Source organism: Dunckerocampus dactyliophorus, chromosome 12, assembly GCF_027744805.1.
Source record: "Dunckerocampus dactyliophorus isolate RoL2022-P2 chromosome 12, RoL_Ddac_1.1, whole genome shotgun sequence".
Taxonomy (NCBI): domain Eukaryota; kingdom Metazoa; phylum Chordata; class Actinopteri; order Syngnathiformes; family Syngnathidae; genus Dunckerocampus; species Dunckerocampus dactyliophorus.
In genome coordinates, this window is record NC_072830.1 from 23,591,322 (window position 1) to 23,609,300 (window position 17,979).

Here is a 17,979-nt window from a genome sequence, read left to right on the forward strand (position 1 = left end):
TTAGTCTGGATGGAAGTCATGGACATCACCATCATTTTCCCAAATACTTGGGCTTGGACCCGACTGTACATCATGACTTTATGTTGTGCACTAGCAAACCTTGCACTACATTTTTCACTTCCTAATGAGGCTGCCTGCATCATCTCCTGGAAAAATGACTGTAGATTCTGGGAATAAGACAAGCGTTGAGATTGTGTTTGTACGTGTATGTGTATACTACATGTGCACGTTTCCGGTGATGTGTGCGACCCCATCTTTAAAAAGCTCCATCTGGCTGAATAGAAGGAAGTACCTTCAGCTTCCCCAGGAAATGGGAAGAGGAAACCCGGTGGCTCCGACCCCTGTATTATTGCCACAAAATGACTTGCTGAAGAGAGAGAGAGAGAGAGAGAGAGAGAGAGAGAATGAGGGTGTCTCTCACTAGAAACAGAAACTTGCGAGGAAATAAACGAGAAGTCCAGAGCAAATTACGCAGAAAAACCTTTGCAGAAGATGATGGTTTCCCTCAGAGCTCTGATTGCTCTGTCCTGCTGTTGGCTGTCCTGCTCATACACGTTGGACTCTGCTGGGAGGAATGTGTGCCACAACCCCAGGTACAGCTCTACTTTACTCACCTTTGGTACAAGTCATAAGGTTTATTTGTTTGTTTAAACGGTATCCCCATATAGCAGCTAATCTTCCTGGGGTCCAACACAAAGCAACAACACAACAGAAAACACAACACATACAAAACGTACCCAAAACTATGCTAATATACTAACTAACTAATATTTGATCTGAAAAACAATAAGTACATCATACAGAAAACCAGCTCATATCAAGAAAAAAGAACCAGACTCTTGTGTAGTATCTTCCTGAGATTATTTTTAGAACATCTTGTATTGTTCGATTCTCGTATTCCACGGAATAGCAGCTCTATGCAACACTGTCTTATGTGCAGGACATATTCTTGCCACAGGGACAGTTATATCACGGTTTGTTTGCTGTCTGGTAGAGTGTCTGTGTCTCTGATAAGCATAAATCATTTTAGAATGCAAGACTTTAGGCCTCATACTGGTACAAATAGTATTAAAAAAATCCAACAAGGTCCATAGTGGGCAGTTCAGTATCAGTCTCGCAGCTTTGTTTTGTATGAGTTCAAGCTTATGAATGTCTTTCTTTGGAGCACATGACCAAATAATGGAGCAGTAGTCTAGCTGACATAAAAGAACTTGTTTGACTGCAAAACCTGTCATAAATCTTCTAATTACAGAAACAGCTCTACCCATTTTCTATGCCGCTCATCCTCACTAGGGTTGTCAGGGTATGCTGGAGCCTATCCCAGCAGACTTTGGACGAGAGGCAGGGTACACCCCGGACTGGCCAATCGCAGGGCACATATAGACAAACAACCATTCACACTCAAATTCATACCTATGGACAATTTATAGTCGCCAATTAACCTAACATGCATGTTTTTGGAATGTGGGAAGAAACCGGAGTACCCGGAGAAAACCCACGCACGTACAGGGAGAACACGCAAACTGCACACAGAGGTGCCCAAGCTTGTTAACCCTAAAAGCTCCACCTTACTCACTTGCTCCATAGAAGTGCCTTTCAAAATGAGAGACAAAGGCCGCACATTCCTTAATGTATGATTAGAACCAAAAATTACATATTTTGTTTTGCTACTGTTGAATACAAGCCCATTACTCTCTACCCAGCTGGATACACAGTCCAGTTCACTTTCAAATACCTCTAAAATCCTTAGATTCTTAGCAGATTTATATAATGTAGAATCATCTGCATATATTGTTAAAGATGCACTATTTAAAACAACAAAAAGGTCACTGGTAAAAATAGAAAAGAGAAGAGGACCACGAAAGCTGCCCTGGGGAACTCCGCAATCTAATCTTGTAATAGAAATGTCATCAATAAAATACAGACTGAGTTCTATTGGCTAAGTAGCTTTCCATCCATCTAAACTGCACAATCCCTAAAACCATATGCAGGAAGTTTTCTCAATTCTGTAATTGTTGACATCAATTTGACCCAGCCAGTCATCAATCATTTGCACGAGGGCCATCTTTGTAGTCATGCTGAAAATCACATCTGAGGTTGAAATGGTAGAAATAGTAAAAAATTTGAGAAAACACTAGTTTTTCTAATATTTTGCTAAGAACAGGCAAAATATTAATTGGTCTACTATTGGCACCACAGAAAGTTACCGTATCTTATTGTTTTTAAGCGTAGGTATAATTTTGGCTTCTTTCCAAGCTTGGGGAAATAAGCATTCTTTTAAACTCAAATTAAAAATATGACAAACTTGGCTGACTTGGTAATGTGAATTGACATGTCGTGTATTCACTTCCCATCAAGATCATTTTTAAAGAGTTTAATAGTATTTCAACTTCATGTAATGATATAGGACTGAAGATAAAATTCCAAGTTTTGTCTCTCATTACAGTATATATTTTTCAATAATTTCTATAGGAATATTATTGTGAATATTACTATACCACAACTATCATTTATATGCTTAGCCTGTCCATTTCTTGATTAATTTGATGCCGTCTTATCCGATTTACCTTTTCTATTAAAAAAAATTAAAATAATTGGCAATTTCAGCAGGTTAAAAAACTTACCATCCACTTCAATACAAGCAGGGTTCTAATTTTTAGATCTACCAAGTATATTATTAAACAGCTGCTAAAGTTTCTTTCTGTCATGCCTGACATTGTAAATTTGATCCTGATAATATGCTTCTCCTTCTTCATTTTTGTTACCGTGCTTCTGAGTTTACGATATTTTCCCCACAAGATTCCCAATGAATGGCCAGTTTTTATGGCAGCTTGCTTAGATTCATCCCGATGGGGCATACAGGTTTTTAGGTCATTATCAAGCCAAGGTGCCATGTTCTTTTTAACAGTAGTTTTCCTTCAGGGTGCGTGTTTGTCAGCTACCTTCCTAAAGCTCTCTTTAAACGCATTTAGAGCATTGTTGTGTGTTTTTCAGAGTAAATAATGTCCCACTTTACTCACGTAATATCTGAGATACAACTATCTGCACAGAAAGAGTTGTAAGAACAATGTAATATAATCCTGGGCCCACTTTTAGGTACTCTCACTCTTCTAACCAAAGGTTGCGTTCTAGTCAGTTTATAACGCAGAGAAGAAAACATGTTGAAAAAGTCAGAGCGGTAAAACATTCACTGTTTTCATTCAGAATTGTTTTGTCTTAATGCCAGATGAAAATTTGAGTGTATTATCTTATTGATTGTTCCCTGCTATTGGCTGGTGACCAGTCCAGGGTGTACCCGAGGACTGGTTAGCTAGGATAGGCTACAGCATACCCCCGAGACCAAGTGGCATAGAAAATGAATGATTGAATGAATGAATACCTTATTGATAACTTGTTAAATCTCCATTTCATCAAACTGGTTTAATTTCTAAATATCCATGCAGGGACCCCTCCACCCTCATATGCTGCACTGGCTGGCGTCAGGATGGAAAAGAGTGCACAATACGTGAGTGTTATACTATACTCGTGGTATAACATCCCCATCAGCAGTGGACGAAACCAACAGTGACTTAACCCCCAACTTGGTCCCACGAGTCCAGTTCTGGTTGGATTTACGTGACGAGGAACGTAGTTCCGCTTAGTTGCTGGGGCTATTTAAATAGTTTGGCTTCTCAAAACAATTTGCTTTCAACAGAGTAATACATTCGAAAAAATGAGACCTCACAAATCGCTCTGTGTTATGATTGTCTCCCGCCGTATCCCTGCTCACTGTCCCTTGTCCATTCTTGATGATGGGGATGTCGTACAACTTCATGTCAAAAAATCGGAACTATCCCTTTAATGTAGGCCTTGGTTGTACAGGTTTGTTGTCCACTTTATAACGTACTGTAATATGCGTGTGTACAGCTCTGTGTGAGGGTGAGCAGGCGTGTCTGAAGAATGAGCTCTGTGTGTATCCCGGAGTGTGTCGCTGCCCAGCAGGCTACTATGGAGCCCACTGTAAAACACGTGAGCTGACCACACACAACTTGAGCTCTATTGAGCTTTCACCATTGATGGACAAAGTGACTTTTCCTCTAGAAATTGCTATATTTTTTGTTACAGTAGGACGATGCCACATTTATGAGCCTATACTTATTTCATTCTTTGCAGAGGTTAATCGTAACTTTTTTTTATTATTATTATTGGATCACATTGTTCTGCTGCTTTTATAGTGAACTTCTGGCTGGTACAGTACTGGTAAATGTTAAGTAGGACTGTCAAATGTTTCCAATTTGACAATAGGTTTTCAAATGAATGAATCACGAATAATGCAACTATGTCTGAAATATGTCAATTTTTACTGCATTTTATTGAAATAAGGACGAGATTATATGTATTAACAGCTCCGCATTAACTGAAAATGTTAATCAAGCTAAAAGATAGCACACGTCTGAAAATGTATTTACGTAACACTAGTTTCTTTAATAGGAGCAGAACGTCTGAAAATGTATTTACGTAACACTAGTTTCTTTAATAGGAGCAGAACATTTGAATCACACTTTAACTGTGTTATTATGAGTGGTTGCGTTGAGAGACACCATGCCATTTAAGTTTAGTTCACATGTTTTGAGTAAGCACTGCAGTATTTTCTGGGATTTCCGAGCATACTTAAATGCAGCAAATTGTACTTCCACATGAAGAGTTACAAAGTGAGCAATAAGAAAATCCACTTATTGTTTTTCTTTGTATTTGTGTGTATTTAGACCACTCATACACGCACAATAAAGACGTTGTTGTGATGTTCGCAGTGTCAGTGAATGCATCTCGCGGTCATCTAGTAACAATGAGGAAGTGTCGTTCCGACGACTCAGTTGGAGATACATGGTGTTGGAGTTACACTGCTGTTGTTGTGTTCAGGTCAGAATGAAGTTGTAAACGAGCGTCAGACTCTGTGTGACTGCCTGGGGACTCTACACTGTGCTTCCCCCTGTTGTCACAGAGAGGCGTGGCTTGCCTTGATGCACGCGCTAATTAAGATAACAATTTAATGGAATTAATGAAAGAAATTATTTACCGCCGTTAACGCGCTATTTTGGACAGGTAAAAGTTTAAAATAGTACAGTTTAATGTCAAAATAGTCACTGTGAAATGAAAGAAAATGTTTTGCCCAAGGAGACGGAAATATTGCAGTCTTTGTTTATATTGTGATTTTTTTTTTTTTAAACAAATTTTCTTTTGGTGTACTAGGTTGTCCTCCAGAGTTCTGGTCATCAGACTGCCGACAGGTGTGCCCATGTCACCCACATGGTCGTTGTCACCCCATCACTGGCGAGTGCACCTGCAACCCCAACCGCTGGGGTCCTCTGTGCCAATACAACTGCAAATGTACCCGCCACGGAACCTGCCACCCTGTTTATGGAAACTGCACCTGCAATGAGGGCTGGTGGACGTCTACGTGCGCCAAGCCGTGCCAGTGCGTCTCTGGGGGCTCCGTGGGTCCCGGCTGCGACCAGCTGACAGGCCGGTGTCAGTGCCACAGGGGTCACTGGGGGCTGAAATGTCCCGTCACTTGCAATTGTTACCTGTCGCAGTGCAACCAGCGCACCGGTGTGTGCGAGTGCGAGGCCGGCTGGTGGGGGCCCAGCTGTGACAGGCGGTGTAATTGTGACCTCACACACAGTAGCTGTGACCCCGCTACTGGACAGTGCCTTTGCCAGCCGGGCTACGAGGGCGACTACTGCAACTTGCCGTGTGAACCTGGGAAGTACGGCAGCTGGTGTACAATGAGGTTTGTATTTGGGCCATCATATGCTACCACCACATATAATCACGCAACATTAACCGCTGCCCTCACCCCCTCAGTTGTGGTCACTGTAAAGGCAAGAAGCCCTGCTCCTCCACTGACGGTGCCTGTGCCGCCTGTGAGACCGGCTGGAACGGGACACGATGTGACCGCTTGTGCCTGTCTGGTTACTATGGCGACAACTGCCAGGAGACGTGCCCGCGGTGCAGAAACAATGAGACTTGTGAGCCAAAAACTGGGAAATGCTGGCGATGTGATCCAGGATGGACAGGACCCAGGTGTGTGCCCACAAGGTTACTCGTAGTAGTAGTGGTTACACCTGCAAAACCAAATGACATCCAATACAAGAGGTGCTTTGATTGGGGTTACGTCTTACAGTCATTGCACACCATGTTGTAGTTTGCAGTGGTGTAGAACTGAACTGCATCACAGTGAGAGGTGTGTCTGTCATTTTGGTTAATTTATTCAGCAGGAGACGAGCAAACAGTTAGAAACATTGTTTTAATGCCTCACCAACAATGCCTAGAAATAGATCTCTTGTGTTGCCTATAATTATGTGTACCTAATCAAGCGTCTGGTATTATCCCAAAATTACCAAAGATTGTCATACGTCATAAAATAGGTTATAGCGCCATTTGTTTTGCTCATTCAAGTGAGCCACGGTGTTCTCTTTTGCCAGGTGTGAGAAGTCCTGTCCTAACGGGACATTTGGAGACGCCTGCCGCTTCCTGTGCAGCCCCTGTTTCCATGGTAACTGCCATCACGTGACAGGAAAGTGTGTCTGTCAGCCAGGCTTTCAGGGAGAGAGGTGAGCAATTTCAGATGAATGCATCAGTTATTACACTTGATTAGATAGCACAATAACATGACTTTTTTGGGTAATGCTGGTAGCGGTGGGGGTATTGTATCGGGAGGCATAAGCACACATTGATGGCAATTGAATTGTGCAGAGATATGGTGTTTAGGTCATCAGGCTAGTCATCCATCCTCATACTGCAGCATGATGCAAGGCCCATGTTGCACACATCCTGGGTACAATTTCAGGAAGCTGCAAAACATTCCAAGTCTAACAGGCCTGCACACTCAGCACACGTGTCACCTATTGCATATATTACTTTGAATTGATGAGCATGACAACAGCTTGTAGTTCTTGCACACCCAGCAACTTCTGTCGCGCCATTGAGGAGGAGTGGAACCAATATTTCACGGGTCGCAATCAATAACCTGATCACTTCTGTGTGAAGCCACATTTCAGTACCTAATAAAGGTGTTTATTTAAGATAAACTGCAATATACTGTATAAACTGGACGTTTATTGTGACCAATCAAAGGCACGCATTCATAAATGATCATTTTATACCATTATATATTTCCATAGGGCCGCACGGTGACCTAGTAGTTAGGCTGTTGGCCACACAGTCAGGAGATCAAGAAGATCTGGGTTTGAATCTCTGTGTGGAGTTTGCATGTTCTCCCTGTGCGTGTGTGGGTTTTCTCCAGGTACTCCGATTTCCTCCCACATTCCAAAAACATGTTAGCTTAATTGGAGACTCTAAACTGTCCGTAAGTATGAATGTGAGTGTGAATGGTTGATTGTCTATATGTGCCCTGCGATTAGCTGGCGACCAGTCCTAGTGTCTACCCTGCCTCTCGCCCAAAGTCAGCTGGGATTGGCTCCAGCTGAAGGTGTTGCATTATTTGCAACAATCGCTACAGTATGTTTATACATGTCAATTGTAAATTGACTTGTAAATGTGACGATATCATGATTATACTTGATTAAACTCTGTTTATTTGATAAGTTTATAAACTTGCAGTAATTTGCAATACATCAACTAAAACACAATGAATATTATTGTTATTCAATATTAATATTATTATCATTATTCATTGAAATTGGCAACCTATTGAAAATGTGTGCATTTTACAAATACTGTACTGTGTGTCATTTACAACAGGGCTTTTGTTGCAATTGTATATCTTTGACGTTTTAAAGTATTTTCTTTATCTAATGTTTTTAGTGCTTTTCTTTGCATTATTAGAAAAATACACTTAGAATTGACTGAGGCCCAAAGACAACCAATCAAAATCAATTAAACCACCCATTAGTAGGTTTTTGGATTTGTCGCTTTAACATGTTGCAATTGACTCTAATGGGTTAAGTGAAGGCACAAAACCATTCATTACAGCCCCTTTATTGTAATGTCCGGTCTTTTATTAGCCATTTTATTATAGCCAGTTACAAAATCGGTCATTACTCAATGCTTAAATGTAGAGGCAATGTTTTAATGCTGAGGTGAAATGACATCATTCCTTTTTCCCCATCGTCTGTTCAGTTGTAACAACAGTTGCTCCGCCCTGCAGTTTGGCCTCAACTGTTCCTCCCCATGCGACTGCGGCGAGGGGATCGCCTGCCACCCGGTGACTGGTGTTTGCCCCAATAGTATGTCTAACCATACATCTTATGCTTGAATTCGTAAATGATTGATGTATAGCGTCAAAATGTGTGTGTGTGTGTCTGTGTGTGTATGTGTTAGGTGGTCGAGGTGCTCTCCTTGCAGGTCTGTTGGTTCCTTTGCTCGTGCTGCTCCTTGCGGTCCTGTGCTGCTGCCTGTGTTGTGGAGGGGGCCCTGCTGATAGAAAAGACAGGTCTGGATCAAACTGACACATACAGTACAGTGGAACCTTGGCTAGCATCATTAATTCATTCCAGGAGGTCCGACTCTAACTGAAACAGACACTAACCAAATACATTTTTCCCATAAGAAATAATGTAAATCTAATCAATCTGTTCCAGAAAGCCAAAAATGTTAACGCAAAACACACTTTTATAGTTTTACAGTTTTGACGTGACTGCTCCCAAAGACACGATGTGGCAGCAAGATCAACCACCACCACATTCATGTTGTGACACGAGTTGTGTCTTGAATTCAATAGTGTTCCTCACCTCAATATTGTGACCCAGTGTAGAGCTAAAGAAAGTTGCCAGCATTTTGATAAGGAAGGTGAGAACCACTATTGAGTTCAAGAAACAACTCATAACAAAACAGGAAGATGTTGTTTGTGTGTTGTCTCGCTGCCAGGTCGTGTCTTTGGGAACAACAGTCTTCAGCGAAGGTGAAAGTAACCTTTTATCCTTTTCATTTGTTGTTTATTTGCATTTAGGATTGTTTTATGCATGTAAAACTATAATTATAAAAGTAAACAAATGTGTTTTGGTTAACATTTTTGAGAGGCAACCGCTGATGACATCATAGACGTGCAACGTAACTTCCGGTTCCGGTTGCCATTTTGTTCGCTAGCTAATACTGTAGGCTGCTAACAAGGAAGAACATTTTCTGATAAAAAAATATATTAAGAGTACAGATGGACTCACGTAGTGTATTAATAAAACAACAAGATGTGCGGCATATTGTACGCTAACCGGAGAATATACACAAACCGAGGCAAAATTGCGGCGTAAATTTTCAATGTCACCTTAACGTTCGTATTACCCAGACTTCCGTAGAGTCTGAATGCCATGTCAGCACTCTTTTTCTGTGATGATTGTCACATTGTTAAAATGACAAGTAATCTGGGAGACACTAAACAGTGATTAGGACTTGTAAGGACTCAAAAATTTCGACCCTAGGACTTGGGACTTGACTTGACCTGTCTTGTCTTGACTTGAGACTTGCAACTGATAATCTGTCTTTCGCCATCCCATAATCAACCGTTCCTCTGCAGAAGGACTGTGGCTGACGGAGGACTGTCGGTGCGGATGAAATATCACGTCTACAGCGTCCTGGCTAACATTGGTGCCGCCCTTCCATGCATCTCCGATTGGTCCTCTGGCCTCCCTCGTGTCACTGGTACGTGTTAGTCATCAGTGCTCCGGCTGCACATGTGAGCACACGTGTCGTTTTGCGTTCAATGTACAAACTGTGTTATGTCCTATGCCATACAGTGTCCCACCATGACCCAGAGCTGACCTTCAACCACAGCTTCATTGAGCCTCCCTCCTCCGGCTGGGTGACTGAGGGGTCTTCCTTTGACAGTGACGAGGAGGATGGAGAGGCCCTTTACTGCGTCCCACCTCGAGAAGGTACTGAACATGGCCATGATGATCAATTAGTTGATTCACTGACTGTGAAGACTGAGTGGAATTGATTGTCAGTTAATTGTGTCTTGAAGGAAGTGAGGCAAAATGGAGTGCACCACTTGGCTGCGACCAGCAGAGATGCTGTTGAGCCTGTTTTAACTAGTTTGTTGTCAAAGAAGATCATGTTGATGTTGTGCTACATTCGTGTGCCTCTCGCCTGTAGTCAGCTGGGGTAGGCTCCAGCACACATGCTACCCTAATGAGGATAAGCGGCACAGAAAACGGATGGATGGATGTTTTGTTTTCCTTTTGTTTTGCACAGACATCCCCGGAGTAGAGAGCAGCCACTTCCAGGAGATGAGCTCCAAGTGTAACATGCTCTTAGACCCGTCAGGCTTCAGCAGCGAGGACATTGCCTCCCCCTTCAACATCCCACGCACTTCCAGCATCGCCAAATCCAAGCGTCCGTCTGTCTCTTTTGCAGAGGGCACCCGCTTCAGCCCCAAGGAGAGGCGTGGTTCTGCTCAAGATCCCGCCTCTCTGTCGGGACACCCTCGCAAAGCCAAGTCCACCTGGGGGGGTTTGATGCAGTCAGCTCAGCCTGGCGAGGAGGACGTAGGTGAGGGTGAGTTGAGGGAAGATGGGGTGGATGTTCAAGTGACAGACAATCAGGATTTGAGCTGTGAGGTTGTAGAACAGGAAGAGGACAGAAAGTCGGCTACCCGCACTGCGTCAGGCCGAAGACGCACCATGTCCAACACTGCGGCTCACAAAGTGGCAGCGTCTGCTTTGGATCATCCATCTGCGGGCTCTAACAAGGTCACCACAGTGTACGTGACGGTGGGAAAGGCGGGTCGACCCACGTCCAAGGTGGAGGCAAGCTCAGAAGGCCCCGTTCAAGCCATGCTGAGGCGACTTGGAAGCCTCCAAAGGCATAGAGAGCAGGACCCTGGCAGAAGCAAACCTAAGGAAGGGGCCGAAGGGGTTGCTAAACCTCCTCGGAGGAAGCTTGGAGCTCGGAGGAATGTGTGGGAGCAGGGTGGGCCTTCAGGAGAGGAGCTCACCATCAGTAAACCTGTAAGGAGGAAACAATCTTCCCACAGCGTCCCTGACATGGCATCGAATAACAACATGACGCCGTCAGAGAACATCCCCCTGAAAAGACCACTGTCGTCCATTTTGAAGAGCGTGCCGGAACTGCCGTCAGCTGACAGGGTTCAGGGAGATGAGACCAGCATGGGACAAACTTACCTGACTGTCCGGCCAGCTGGGGGCGCTGTGGTTCTCACCGATGAAGGTGCAGTGGTGAGTGTGAAAGATGAACCATGCTATGAAAACGTCATGATCACGCACTCATAAACCAAATCAACCTCATAAACAATATTGTACTGTAATGCCATGTAGGTTTGGCAGTAAAAAAACTCTATACTGCCTTTACTCAAGGAGACAAACACTGTTTTATATTAATTTTGAAAAACAAAGGGGACAAAGGGAAATACATAATATCAGTAATACCGCCTCTGATATAGATTTCGTGGAACTATGTAAACAGTTATGTCAGAGGGATCAGCTGACTAAATTACAGTCAATAGTGTAGAAATAGTTAGAAATGTAAACATTTTATTTGTCCTAAATAAAAATCATCATGGCTAAAGAATACTAAGTGGATGCAGCTATAAGAGTATTTATTTGTCACAGTTAACATTGTTCATCTTGTAAAAAATACTGGTACAAGAACCCAGTGGATGCTTTGTGACCTCCGCAGCCTATAAAAAAAGCTGCAATCTCATCTGTCATATGTCCTTGCTGTAGGATTAAATCTACAGAATGGCAGTTTAATATCTAGAACCGTGCACAGCTACAGAGGTATAAGGCACTAGAACCATGCCATTTCTCCCAGGAAAAAAGTAGAATTAACTGTAATAAAAGAGAGGATATATAACACAGAAATGATTATTTTATATGCATTCATATTGGTTAAAAATAAGTAACTGGATAACAGTCATGGAACATCTTTATGAGCTTTATCAGATCAGGTCATCATTATATCTTAAGACAGTTGCTATGTAACAAATGAATTACGTATACATTGAGGGGAGGGGTCATATAAATAAGTACTATAATTGGAATTGAATAAAGACAAAGGCAACTCTAGTACAGGTGAGCATAAATATGTGCATGTGAATGTCACTTTTGCTTACTACACAGGAACAACTGTAGCATTAGTATGATGTCATAAATGAAGTGGGCCAGCTGGACTTTGCACCTCTGATGACCTTCATTATTTGCTCAAGCAGCCGGTTGTGTGCTACACGGAGTCCTGCTGATACACAATACCATTACTTACTGCCTACGACCTGCTGATATACCTTTAAATACCTAATACTGCTTTAGGCTACTTCTTCTCTGCTCCGGCTGGGTCTGAGCAGCCAAGCCAGTACTTGGCGATGGATCTCGGGTAGGGAGGCATGGCCGGGTCCACTCTCTTAGTGCCGAGGTCCACTCTGTAGTATTTATCTGTAGAAAAGGACAATTATTCCATTAAATTTACTGACATATCCTCTTGTGACGACTGTATAGTGCTGTATGTTCTTGTAAAAAGTGGATTTCAGACAATAAACACTATTTTACGTAAATTTGCTAACAGAACATAGAAATACTCAGTAGGTCACAGTAAAGAGTATCGAGGAAAAGGCTTCTTGAGACGTCATCTGTACTTCTGTGTAGAAGGTGTCGGACGTTTCGCTCCTCATCCGAAGAGCTTCGTCAGCAAACTAATAAGTGCTGGTAGCTTAGGCCTTAAATACAGTAAGAGTGGGCGGAATTGGTGTGCCAACACCCTCCTCCTATTGGTTCGTTACACTAAGCCTGGGCGGAGCAGTGGTATAATCCTATCCTGTTATTCACACCTACGATAAAAGGGAAGTGTCGCTCCCTGAATTGGGTATGAACGACTCTGATACTGGCTTGTTAGCATCTATTGTTCTGGCTCGGCCCTGCCTTCACCTCATTTGCAAGACTAAGAGCTGTGGGTTTTGGTCTCAGTAACCTGCTGAACACAGGGTCCAAATTAAACCTCAAACCACCATTCCGATTCAATGATGGGTTCTGTTGTTTGTTGTTCTGTTGTTGTTCAAACAACAGAACCCATCATGTTGTTCTTTGTTGTTCTGTTGTTGTTCAAACAACAGAACCCATCATTGAATCGGAATGGTGGTTTGAGGTTTAATTTGGACCCTGTGTTCAGCAGGTTACTGAGACCAAAACCCACAGCTCTTAGTCTTGCAAATGAGGTGAAGGCAGGGCCGAGCCAGAACAATAGATGCTAACAAGCCAGTATCAGAGTCGTTCATACCCAATTCAGGGAGCGACACTTCCCTTTTATCGTAGGTGTGAATAACAGGATAGGATTATACCACTGCTCCGCCCAGGCTTAGTGTAACGAACCAATAGGAGGAGGGTGTTGGCACACCAATTCCGCCCACTCTTACTGTATTTAAGGCCTAAGCTACCAGCACTTATTAGTTTGCTGACGAAGCTCTTCGGATGAGGAGCGAAACGTCCGACACCTTCTACACAGAAGTACAGATGACGTCTCAAGAAGCCTTTTCCTCGATGGACAACTCCTGTACGACTGAGAGCCTACACAGACACAGTAAAGAGTACTGTGTCATGCAGGAAAGTTGGCTACAAAAGCTCTCTATGAGTCCAAATTCCAAAGATCTAAGCAGCTTGATTTCATATTGCTGTCATTTCTTCTGCCCCATGGATGTGACACAAACACAAAGGAGTCAACCTCTGATTTCCCCATAGGAAATAATAGAAACTGTAACATTTGAACACAGTAATACAAGTGTAAAAATAAGTTAAACGCTGCTAATAGTAAAATACTATTCAGTCTTGATATGAAGGTATGTCATGCCACAGTTTTGATCTTTGGAAACAAGCAACTACAAGCTAAAGGTAGATAACCCAAGAATGCATTGACTAGATAAATGAATGCATGAATGTGGCATGGTGGAAGACTGGTTAGCAGAGACAGATAATTCCGGGTTCGAATCTTAGACCGCTCTGTGTGGGCTTCTTCCCACATTCCAAAAACATGCATGTTAAGTTAAAAGGAGACTCTAAATGATCCATAAGTGTGAATGTGAACGGTTGGTTGTTTATATGTGCCCTGTGATTGACTGGTGACCGGTCCAGGCTGTACCCCGTCTCTCACACAAAGTCAGCAGGGATTGGCTGATGAAGCAGTAGAAAATGAAATAATGAATAAATGAAGTTACCTCCTCTAAAGAAGTAGACGCTCTGTACAGGTAGATTTCTTTGCCACAAGTCCCAATAGGACCTGTCATTCCTGTATCTGGAGTCATAGTTGTCTCTGTTGTTGTCTCTCCGCCTGTCCTGGTCCCAGTCCTGATCCCACTGTCTGCGCCAATCTCGTCCGAGCCTTTCCTCCATCTCCATTCTCCTCTCGGCCAGTCTCAGACCCATTTCCATCCCCCTTTCTGCAAACTGTTGGCCCATGCTCATGCCTCGCTCAGCCATGGATTCCCAGAAGGGTGAGCGGTTTTGCCTCCTTCGCCCCCACTGCTGTCCATACTGTTGTCCATACTGTTGTCCATACTGCTGTCCATACTGCTGTCCATACTGCTGTCCATACTGTTGTCCATACTGCTGTCCATACTGTTGTCCATACTGCTGTCCATACTGCTGGCTACGCTGTTGGTCCGGCTGGACGCGGCGTGGAGAGACGTAAATCCGTCCAGCCATGGCGGCATCCACTGGTGACCGGAGCCCCTTCCAGTCTTTGTCGATGAAGTGGTAATTGGTGTGATGCTGCGGCACTGAAGGCGGCAAATTGAACGTGAGCATGGCCTTCAAATTAAAAGACACATGGCGGCTATTAGAGCGCAACTTACAGTCAGAGAAGAGATCGCTGAAAAATCTGTGGTAGTTGCCGGAGTATATGGTGGTGTAGCGTCTGAACAGTGTGGAGGGAGACCTCTCTGACATGGCGACACACTCCTCATGTGACGGCTGGTGCAAAAACTCGTAGACGTAATAGCGATCCCCTGAAAAAGATGCAGCAAATGAAGCAGCTTTGCGTAATATGACAGCAAGAACATCTCAGAATCCTGCTTCACCTTTGAAGAAATACACCTTCTCTTTGCCATTGTGACTGTGAGCAGGGAGAGCAAACGCTGCGTCCACATAATCCGGAATCTGGTCAAAACCGACGCTGATGTCCCGAGGGTAGCTGTCATCCAACACGCCGTTGTCGAACCTCCAGTACTTGTTACCCTGTTTGGATTTGTCTCAGCATGAACACACACTACCTGTTTACACCTGCTGCCCCCTACCTTCAAGATGTACGTCTTGCCCTGGCAGTTGACCCGCGTGAAAGCGGCATCGATGGGCCCGCTGATGCCCCACACGTCCTTTATGAGCTTGGGATAACCAGGCAGGACAGTCTTGTGGTCCAGCTCGAAGAAGTACTCACCTGCAAACAAGGAGAAGAAAATCAACAAGGGGATAAGAAGAAGGTAATGAGTGTATCTCACCTCTGAAGGCATAGATGGAGCCATTCTTTAACTGCATGAATGCGTCAAAGGGCCTGCCGCTGCACACCTCAGCATCAGGGTCTGGTACCACAGTGGTGGCAGGTGTCGTTGGAGGTATTGTTGTAGGTGTGGTGGTCTCATGACTGCCTTTGCTGCTACTGGGAAGCTTCACTGATGGTGCGATGGTTGTTCTCAGAGGCCTTTTTGGAGATTTGTTCATTTCTAATGTGGCTTCTGGATGTTGCTGTGGGCTGCGGACAAAGTCAGAGATGTCCTCTGGGGTGAAGAAGGGCTGCTGCCCATGTGTGGGGTGCCCGGAGGATGGCGTGGTGCTTTCAAGATCATCTTCATCGTCGTCTTCCGGTAACTCGAATGTATCTCCTCGGGCTAAGTGGGAGAGCATACTTTTGAATTATTCATTGTGTTTTTTGACGCAAGCGCCACAGTTTGACCGCAAGAAAGGTTTCTTACTCATCATGCCACAAGTGCCCTCATAGTCGGAGCAGCAGCTCTCGTAGTACTTGCACATGGTGTCACACTGACACTTCTTCTCAGAGTCAAAGCCATTCTCACAGCGGCCCATGCACGACTCTAAGGAAACAATGTGTGCCTTAAGCATATATACAATGCATTTGTTCTCAGTATGTTAGACCAATGTGTTTATTTTAGGTGACATGTACTACATCTGAGATATACAGTACTTAAGTAATAAGCGTGGCTTTACAGTGGTGTGAAAACGTGTTTGCCCCCTTCCTGATTTCTTATTTGTTTGCATGTTTGTCACACTTAAATGTTTCAGATCATCACAAAAATGTAATGTTAGTCAATGACAACACAACGGAACACAAAATGCAAAATTTAACTTTTTATTCTTAAGGGAGAAAAAAATCCAAACCTACACGACCCTTTGTGAAAAAGTGTGCTTGTGTTAAAACACAACTTAACTGAGATTACTTGAGATCTATCAGTCTGGAAAAGGTTATGAAGTCATTTCTAAGGCTTTGGGACTCCAGCAAACCACAGTGAGAGCCATTATCTACAAATGGCAAAAACATGGAACAGTGGTGAACCTTCCCAGGAGTGGCCGGCCAACCAAAATGACCCCAAGAGCGCAGTGACGACTCATCCAAGAGGTCACAAAAGACCCCACAACAACATCCAAAGAACTGCAGGCCTCACTCGCCTCAGTGAAGGTCAGTGTTCACGACTCCACCATAAGAGAGACACTGGGCAAAAACGGCCGGCATGGCAGAGTTCCAAGACCAAAACCACTGCTGAACAAAAAGAACATTAAGGCTCGTCTCAAATTGGCCAGAAAACATCTCGATGAGCCCCAAGACCTTTGGGAAAATACTCTGTGGTCTGAGGCAAAGTTGAACTTTTTGGAAGGTGTGTGTTCCATTATATCTGCCGTAAAAGTAATGCCACATTTCAGAAAAAGAATAATATCGTGAATAGTGATAAATAAAACCATGAATTCTGCTGTCTTCCAAAAAAACCCTTAAAGCGAATGTCCAGCCATCTGTTTGTGACCTCAAACTGAAACCAACTTGGGTTCTGCAGCAGGACAATGATCCAAAACACACCAGCTAGTCCACCTCTGAATGGCTGAAGAAAACCAAAATGAATACTATGGAGTGGCCTAGTCAAAGTCCTGACCTGAATCCTATTGAGATGCTGTGGCATGACCTTAAAAAGGCGCTTCATGCTGGAAAACCCTCCAATGTGGCTGAATTACAACAATTCTGCAAAGATGAGTGGGCCAAAATTCCTCCACAGCGCTGTAAGAGACTCATTGCAAGTTATCGCAAACGCTTGATTGCAGTTGTTGCTGCTAAGGGTGGCCCAACCACTTATTAGGTTTGGATTTTTTTTCTCCCTTAATAATAAAAAGTTTCTTTTAAAAACTGCATTTTGTGTTCAGTTGTTGTCACTGACTAATGTGACAAACCAGGAGAAATCGGGAGGGGCAGATTCGATGCTTTGCTATGCTTAATATGCCAACAGAACAAGTGAATATGATGTAAGGGAGAATGTGGTTGGTTGTCACACTCTTTATCTCTCTGCTGTTGCTGTCCCTCAAATTGTGGTATGGAAATTGATGGAATTGGGGTCAGAGTTTACCTAAATATTCTTCTCCGGAGTAAGACAGCTGAACTCGAGGTGTGAGGCCTTTTTGTGTTTTTCTTGTCAAATTGTAAATATTCAGGTCCTCGGTACGTGTCTTCTAGGCTTACACACAATTGGTTTATCCCTGTGATGGGGTTGGTTGTCACAATGTGTCAGAGTCGATTTGATCGTTAATTACCTCTTTGTTACAATGAGTTGGAAAAATGAGGAGGATACACATTTCAAGGCAACACCTTAAGCTAGAATTTAATGTATGAATGAATGTGAAGTGTGACAACTAACCCTCTCACTGACTAAAACACCTTTGTAAATGCTTCTAGCATGTCGGTATGTCAGTGGGTCATGTATTTGCAGTATGAACACATCCCTTTTAAAATGTTATATATGAAGTGGTAGTCTCGTGTAAAAAAAATAAGACC

At 43.4% G+C, this 17,979-nt stretch overlaps 2 protein-coding genes across 4 annotated transcripts in view; one reads left to right on the forward strand and one right to left on the reverse strand.

The window, feature by feature from the left end:
- Positions 1-17,979, forward strand: part of scarf1 (scavenger receptor class F, member 1) — a 19,215-nt gene continuing 1,236 nt past the window's right edge. The window contains exons 1-11 of the mRNA XM_054793730.1: positions 1-593; positions 3,444-3,505; positions 3,907-4,008; positions 5,230-5,770; positions 5,845-6,063; positions 6,465-6,593; positions 8,122-8,228; positions 8,323-8,434; positions 9,512-9,636; positions 9,732-9,869; positions 10,189-11,171. Of these exons, the coding sequence (XP_054649705.1) occupies positions 493-593; positions 3,444-3,505; positions 3,907-4,008; positions 5,230-5,770; positions 5,845-6,063; positions 6,465-6,593; positions 8,122-8,228; positions 8,323-8,434; positions 9,512-9,636; positions 9,732-9,869; positions 10,189-11,171 (2,619 nt within the window). The 5' untranslated portion in view covers positions 1-492. The remainder of the gene's footprint in view (positions 594-3,443; positions 3,506-3,906; positions 4,009-5,229; positions 5,771-5,844; positions 6,064-6,464; positions 6,594-8,121; positions 8,229-8,322; positions 8,435-9,511; positions 9,637-9,731; positions 9,870-10,188; positions 11,172-17,979) is intronic.
- vtna (vitronectin a) overlaps positions 11,422-17,979 on the reverse strand; it is a 16,402-nt gene continuing 9,844 nt past the window's right edge. The window contains exons 2-9 of one of the 3 annotated variants that reach the window (XM_054793734.1): positions 15,902-16,021; positions 15,431-15,817; positions 15,230-15,369; positions 15,014-15,170; positions 14,789-14,941; positions 14,153-14,713; positions 12,246-12,383; positions 11,422-12,186 (exon numbers count right to left, since the gene is read on the reverse strand). In XM_054793734.1, coding sequence (XP_054649709.1) covers positions 12,262-12,383; positions 14,153-14,713; positions 14,789-14,941; positions 15,014-15,170; positions 15,230-15,369; positions 15,431-15,817; positions 15,902-16,021 — 1,640 coding nt within the window. In that variant the 3' untranslated portion in view covers positions 11,422-12,186; positions 12,246-12,261. Of the gene's footprint in view, positions 12,384-14,152; positions 14,714-14,788; positions 14,942-15,013; positions 15,171-15,229; positions 15,370-15,430; positions 15,818-15,901; positions 16,022-17,979 lie in introns of all 3 variants that reach the window. The other 2 variants (XM_054793733.1, XM_054793735.1) reach the window with 2 other exon arrangements.